The following is a 7500-nucleotide window of genomic DNA, read 5'->3' as shown; positions in this document are numbered from 1 at the left end:
TAGAGGAGTAATTATTGTAATTATGTTTACCATATATAGTTTTTTGTATAGCCTATATATTCCTGTAATCTCTATCATCTAAATACAGTGAATAAGAATGATACTAAGAATGATACTGATTACCAATTCCTTCGTTTAACAATATCGAATATCTGTATATCGAAAAATATAATTTCAAAACTGAAAAATAACACAAAAATTAATGAAACTTCAGCACAATAAAATAAATAGTGTTCTTATTAGGGTTTCATATATATATATATTTTCTAAATATATGAACTAATTAAATGGATTTGTATATATTTATAATTTTAAACTTCAATATGTATTGGATTTCAATATGTTTCGATATATACTATATATATCGTATATTCGATATTAAACGATATATCGAAAATATCGATATGTATCGTATATTCGATATAAAACGATATATCGCGATATAAGGAAATTCATATCGTTATCATATCGAAAACTTACGATACGATACCGTATCGTATCGAAAATTACGATATACCGAAAATCCGATAATTTTTTGATATTTTTCAATACTATACGAGCGATATATCATTTTTTCGGTATTTTTCCCCAGCCCTAGGAGTAGTTAGCGGCAAATGTCCATGTACTTGTTATGAAATTTGAGTTATTTATTTATATACGTCTCCATAAATTTGTGGTTTTTATATGTGAACAATAATGTATACGCTGATATAATCTGCGTATTGCATACAGCATATATATTGTATAAAAAAGATGATTCAAATATTTTGTGTATTTTTCAAAATTTTCGAACATGTAATTTTTAATTTTAAATGAACATATTTATGAGCTTCGTATTTTTAAATTATTCTCATATTAAAAAAAAAAAAAGAAAACATCAAGTATGTGGGTTGATGTTGTTGTTAGAACAGCAGCGGCAATATGGGCTGAATATACCACAACATCAATTTGGGCACTCAAAAAAAATTACACCCACCACTTTCTTATCAAAATGTCTACTTTGATTTTCTTTAAATTAATAAAAAAGGGAGAGTTATGCTGCAATAATTTGCGCACTAACTTTCTTAATATTTTAGTCTCTGTTTTTGCTACCATTTTTTTCTAATCGACTGCTTTACATCAATTTAAGATAAGATTGACAATAAAAGTTTTTTGATGCATAATGAAGAATGCTCCAAGCCATCAAAGCAGGTAGACATAAAGAGAATCCGTCCGAATGCAAAATAGACCCCCAAAAAAATTAGCTAAAAAGACTCCGGCAAAACAGCTAAATTAATCTAAAAGAAATTGCCAACTAGAGCATATAATCAACGTTTTGACAATAAAGGATTTTATTTGTAACAAAAAGTCTAGACTAAAACTTACGAGTATTAATCCAAGACATAAAAAAGAAAAAAACTAGGTAATTTAGTTCATACATCCAAAGAAAAAGGTTGTAGTTGAGCTAGAATGTCAGCCAACTCATTTTCAACAAGAGTAATTGGCATTCTATCTCTTGGATTCTCCTTTGAGCATGACACACCGATATTCAAAATACGCCCAACAAACTCCATTTTCAAACCTCCCATCTCTAATCGTGGATCAATAATATCCATTAATCCATGTGGTAAAGCAGAGCTCACATATCTATGGAGATTTACCTCACCACCAAACAAATCATTTGTTGGTCTTTTATTTATGAACATCTCTAGAAGGATGATCCCGAAGCTATACACATCCCCTTGCATAGAAATCGAGCCAAACGTGCCATATTCTACACAAAATTTACAAGAAAAAGAGTTAGATTCAGGCTAAAAAGTCATCATTGAGTAAATTCGGAATATATAATTCAAGAATATACCTGGAGGGAGATAGCCTAAGGTACCCTTGATCCCAAAGGAACTCGTGTTGCTTTCATATGACGATGAAAGTATGTTTGAGGCAATCTTAGCTAATCCGAAATCCCCAACACAAGCAACCATGTCATGATCTAAGAGAACGTTGCTCGGCTTCAAATCACCATGGATGATGGATGAGTCACTACCAAAGTGAAGGTATTTAATCCCATGAGCAATATCTAAGGCAATGTTAAGCCTTTGGATTATGCTAAGACTCTTCAAATCTTCACCATTTTCTTCATCATTGTTGTGAAGCCATTTGTCTAGACTCCCATTGACTTTGAATTCATACACCAATGCTTTGAAATCATTGCCTTTGAAGTCAACACTATCACAAACACTTACAAGTTTCACCAAATTCCTATGTCTTATGCCTCCCAATGATCTGCACTCTGCCATGAATGTCTTTGAGGCCCCTCTGACATCAAGATTAAGCACTTTGACTGCTACAACTATGTCTTTCTCATCATCGAGCACAACTTTGTAAACGGACCCGAATCTCCCAAAACCAACCACGTTACTCTCAGAGAATCCATTTGTTGCTTTGAGGAGATCTGCATAAGAAAGCCTCAATAGTTGGCCACCAAAAGCATCCTCCGATGAAACAACGGGTCGAGGATTTTCTTCTGTTTTCTTGCACTTGAGAAATACTAGAATCACAATACACAATCCTCCAATAACCATTATAGGGATCAAGATCTTCCACAACGTAGACAGTTTTGCCTTGGAGGATTTGACTCCCTTGCAAGTAGGGAACTTCAACTCTTCAATTCCACCACAAAAACCTTGGTTTCCATCAAGAGATATCGAACTTAAGTTCGTAAAAACTCCTCTAGATGGAACTTCTCCTTGTAGCTTATTGAAGGACAAGTTCAGCTTCTCAAGCTTCAAATTCCCCAAAAACGAGGGAATTGATCCAGATAGATTGTTCCGCGAAAGATCCAACTCTAGCAAGCCCATCAAAGTGCTCATTCCTGCAGGAATCTCACCTTGAAGAAGATTCTCATCGAGGTAGAGGCGTTCCAAGCTCACGCAACTGCTCAAAGAGGTGGGAATCACTCCAGACAGTCTGTTGCTAGACAAGTCCAAAGCCGCGAGGTTTCTCAAAGAACCAACTTCACTTGGAATAGAACCCTCAAAGGCATTGTGAGACAGATTTAGCACAATGGAAACAGACGAAAGTCTCATGATTTCTTGAGGGATCAATCCAGTGAAGTTATTTTCAGAGAGGTCTAACTCTAGCAAGTTGGACAAGTTGCCAAGATTGGAAGGCAAATTTCCAGAAAGATCATTCCCTTCTAACTGGAATTCACTCAAAAGAGTCATGTTTCCAAACAGTGATGGCAGTTTGCCATTGAATCTGTTTCTTCCCATAAAAAGGCTACGCAAGTTCGAGAGCTTTGATATTGACATGGGAATTTGGCCATCAAGAAGATTGTGAGACAGATCAACTGTACCAAGATTGACAAGGTTTCCGATTCCTAAAGGAATGTTTCCATGTATCTGATTCTTGTGTATATCAAAGAAATTGACAAGAACAGACAAATTGGCTAAGGATTCCGGCAAAGAACCAATCAACATGTTCTTACTAACATCAAAACTTTCTAAATTGGTCGAATTTGTCAATGATGAAATGAAGCTCATATCATCTTCAATCAAGTTCGAATCCAATAAGAACTCTTCAATCAAAGTAAGCCTCTCAAGATTTGGTACAGGTCCACTAAATTGATTAATGGACAAGATGATCCATACAATCAATGAAGCATTTGAAATGGAGTTAGGAATTGGCCCACTAAATTGGTTTTGTGCAAGAAAAAGAAAAGCAAGATTAGGAAGTGTGTCACCAATAGTAGAAGGAATAACTCCATGAAGACTATTAACAGAAACATCAAAATAATAAATATTAGTTAGATTAAACAGAGCATGAGGAATAGTACCAGTGAAATTATTTTGACTCAATTGAAGAAAAGTGAGGAGGCCGAGGCGGCCGAGTGACTCGGGAATCTCTCCAGTCAATCGGCACGCTCCTAAAGACAGCTCTTGGAGGGTTGTTATGTTACCAACGGATGAAGGGATGACCCCGGAAAATCGGTTACTTGAAAATAATATAGCTTCAAGTTTGGGCAAGAAACCTAGTTCATTAGGAATGGTTCCGGAAAGGTGATTAATGTAGAAGGCAAACTGCACAAGGTTGATGCATTGGGACAAATTTTTGGGTAATTCACCCATGAAAGAGTTGTTGCTAAAATCTAGAAACTGAAGCCTGCCTAACAGAGTGATTTCTACAGGAATTGTGCCTCCGAAAAAGTTGTTAGCGAGGGTGATGTTGGTGAGAAGAGAGAGGTTACCTATGTGCGGGGAGAGGCTTCCGACGAGGCCTAGAGAGGGCAAGGTTAAGGTGACGACTCTGTTGTCGCGGCATTGGATGCCTCTCCAGCTGCAGAAGGGGAGTGTTTGGTTCCATGAAGAGAGAGCTCCTTGTGGATCTTGGAGGCTGGATTTGATGGCTAGTAAAGAAAGTTGGTCAGTTTGGTTGCTGGAACATGTTACAAGTGGAGGGGTATTGAAGAACAAGAAGAAGAGTGCTATAGAATGAAGAATTGTCATCATGATTGCCATGAAAGCCAATGAGAGGTTAAAAGATTGGGTTTAGTGTTCAAAATTAAATACATATTTATAATATTGGTGTCAGTTGGTAGTCCCAATGGGTCGGGATCAACACGGAGTCATGTTGTGGGTGGAGGGACGAAAATGGAGCCAAGGAAGGCATGAAGTCCCATAAATTTTAAATACTCCATATGTGCACCGTATAAAGAGAGTCCGTCGGGAAGACCATGGAAAGTCCGCCTGCATTGAGGATGCTCTAAACAAATGAAGGTTCATTAAACACGTCAGCAGTCGCTCATCACGCCCACATAATGTCGCCCAGTTGAACATTTCTCATATTTAAAACGACATGATTTTATTTTCATAGCATATTTGATTTTGATATACTCTTATATAGTAGGAGTATAAATTTTGATTTTAACCACTATGAGACAATTACAAAAATTGAAAATTTGTGATTTTAGTTTCAAACATTATGGTTAAGATCAAATCATTACCTCATTTTGTTATGATTTTTTGTAATTTTAGTTCATTCGTCAAAATTACATCTTATATACTCCCTCTGTTCCATAGTAATAGATTCATTTTGTCATTTTGGTACGTTCCATAGTAATAGAGTCATCTCTCTTTTTAGTAAAAGTCAGCATATTTTTCCACACCTACTTTACTCTCTCTTACTCTATTCTCGCCGAAAAGAAACGCATCTATTACTATGGAACGGAGGGAGTAGTACCTATTTAGGTAAGTTTCTCTATAATAAAGTGATTTTAATTTCTACTAATAATACTTCAAACAATTCTCCTCTTAATTTTATTTCTCTTATTTTCAATTTTGCATTAAAATTTGCGACATCCACTCTACTACTAGTTTTTGTTACTGAAGATTGGAGATGTTAAGCTTTTATCATAATCATTCGGACATGAAAGACTCGCCAGCCAAAAATTGAGGGGTTATGGTTAAGATGAACTAACTTGACCGAGTAGTTTGAAATCAGAAAAGATGATCCGAGTGATATTCTTAATCATAATACAACAGTAGATGAAGTACTTTTAGCTTTTTTGAGCATAAGATTTAAGTACGTGATGTTTAGTGAGTTAATTGAAGAGACAATAAAATATCAAAGTGTACAAAGTAGAGAAATGAAGAGATAAAAAAATATATTAGAGAGAATAGAATGTGATTCATACTTCCATTTTGTTAATTTGTTTAGTACGATGAAGTGAAGGGGAGAACCGAAGGAAGTTCAAAGAAAATGCAACAAATTTTTCATTTTATTCGTATCTTGCAACAAAAAAAAAATCACTCATTTAAAGTGGGATGATAAAAAAAGAATATATCTCACTTAAAAGAGGAAGTATTGGGCATTAAATCTCTTCCTGATCTGGGCAGAAGGCATCAAAGCAATTAGTTCTTGATGCTTGAAGGCAAAGAGACAACTTATATCGGTAGACAAATTGATTGTGATGAACTTCTTAAAATTTATGTTCATTAATTTACCAATAAAAAATTACTTTCACTAGGAGTACTTAAAAAATGACTTTGACGACTTCTTGGTTAATAACTAATGGGGAATTGTAGAATTTCTTTCCCACAAAGTACTCCCATCGTTTTCTAATCAAAATATCTACTTAAATATCAATACGTTACAATTACCCCATTTAAATATCAATATTTGCTTCTCTCAGTCATATAAGATAATAATCAACCCCTTAACAGAAAATCTTATAAGTACGTACATGTATAGGTATGATTTCTCGCTATTTAAAGATTTCATGCGTAGGAAAATCAATATTTATTTTTAAGGTATTATTTAAATATTTGATTCTTGTAACATTTCAATTCTCTATAATTATTTTTAAACCTATTTATTAAGGTAAGAAAAGAGCTAATATCTTATTTGATAGATATATAATTAAAGTTTAATATTCATTTTTATAAAAAATTTGTTTATTATCTTTATTGATACGGACACTATAGTTTAGTAACCTTTGGTAAACTAACCCCAATAATAATCATTGTAATTATCAAATACTATGAACTTCAAATAATAAACAAATATTAAAGTTGAAGAAAAGCATTGCTCTCTTCGTTCCCAAAGAATATACTCTCTGGGTTCAACACAAGTTTTAATGTAAAATTTGTAAAGTAAGAGAGAGGTATGGAGAAATAAAAATTAAAATATTGTTAGAGGATAATGAGTCACGTCTTATTTGAGAGAAAAGATATTTTAAAATTAAAAAGTATACTATATTCTTATAGAATGAACTAAAAAAGAAAGAGTGCATATTTTTATGGGCTAGAAGGAATAGTATAAAACAATGAAAGTAGGAAAGTAAAGTCCGTGATTTCGCGACCTTCAATTTAATATGACGTCGAATAGAAAATAGCCAGAGAGCCGACATGAAAATTGAATGGATTGGAAGATAGGGTAGTGAAAAAATGCAAACTTATATATTATACAAACTCAAAACTCCTCAACACAACTTCAACACAGTTTCAATACAATATTAACACAGTGTAAAATTTCAAGATTTTAAGTCAACTCAATATCAACACAATATCAACACAACATCAATCATTGACTACCGTTAAAATTCTGTTGACACTTTCCTGTTGATGCTTTTTTGTGATCTATTGATATTTTTCAATGGTCCAGATCATAGTTTTGAATTTGTACAATATTTAGAATTTTCATTTGATCACCGGAGATAATTCTCTTTGTATTTTTAGTCAAACATATCGACTTCCTTCTTGATTTGATAGTATCAAATTTTATGGTTAGAGCAATAACTTTGATTTTCTCCAACGATTAATAAAAAAAATTGTCATATAAATTAAAGAAAGTAATTATTGATGTTAATATGTCTCTTATTCATTACTTCTCACAATGTGAATGTACTAATGTTCCTTCTCATAAAAGATGGTACAATGACTTTGATTTTCTCCAATGTTTAACAAAAAGTTTGTCATATAAATTAAAGAAATTAATTATTGATGTTAATATGTGTCTTATTCA

At 33.5% G+C, this 7500-nt stretch overlaps 1 protein-coding gene across 1 annotated transcript; it reads right to left on the bottom strand.

Moving 5' to 3' along the window:
- Window positions 1-1410: 1410 nt before the first annotated feature.
- Window positions 1411-4496, bottom strand: LOC125221464 (probable LRR receptor-like serine/threonine-protein kinase At3g47570). The gene is made up of 2 exons (XM_048123584.1): window positions 1841-4496; window positions 1411-1753 (listed from the first exon to the last, which is right to left on the bottom strand). Exons 1-2 carry the CDS (start codon window positions 4494-4496, stop codon window positions 1413-1415), a joined length of 2997 nt encoding a protein of 998 aa, XP_047979541.1. The 3' UTR covers window positions 1411-1412.
- Between the last annotated feature and the right edge of the window lie 3004 nt (window positions 4497-7500).

This window comes from Salvia hispanica, chromosome 4, assembly GCF_023119035.1.
Source record: "Salvia hispanica cultivar TCC Black 2014 chromosome 4, UniMelb_Shisp_WGS_1.0, whole genome shotgun sequence".
NCBI lineage: Eukaryota > Viridiplantae > Streptophyta > Magnoliopsida > Lamiales > Lamiaceae > Salvia > Salvia hispanica.
Note: the sequence above shows the minus strand (reverse complement) of the source record. Positions and strands in the feature narration are given on the sequence as shown.

Bases quoted from the DNA above. Each gene is read 5' to 3' on its own strand.
- LOC125221464 (XM_048123584.1), bottom strand. From the start codon at position 4,496: ATGGCAATCATGATGACAATTCTTCATTCTATAGCACTCTTCTTCTTG. The intron at 1,754-1,840 runs GTATATTCTTGA...AATTTTGTGTAG, and splicing joins CTTAGGCTATCTCCCTCCAG to AATATGGCACGTTTGGCTCG.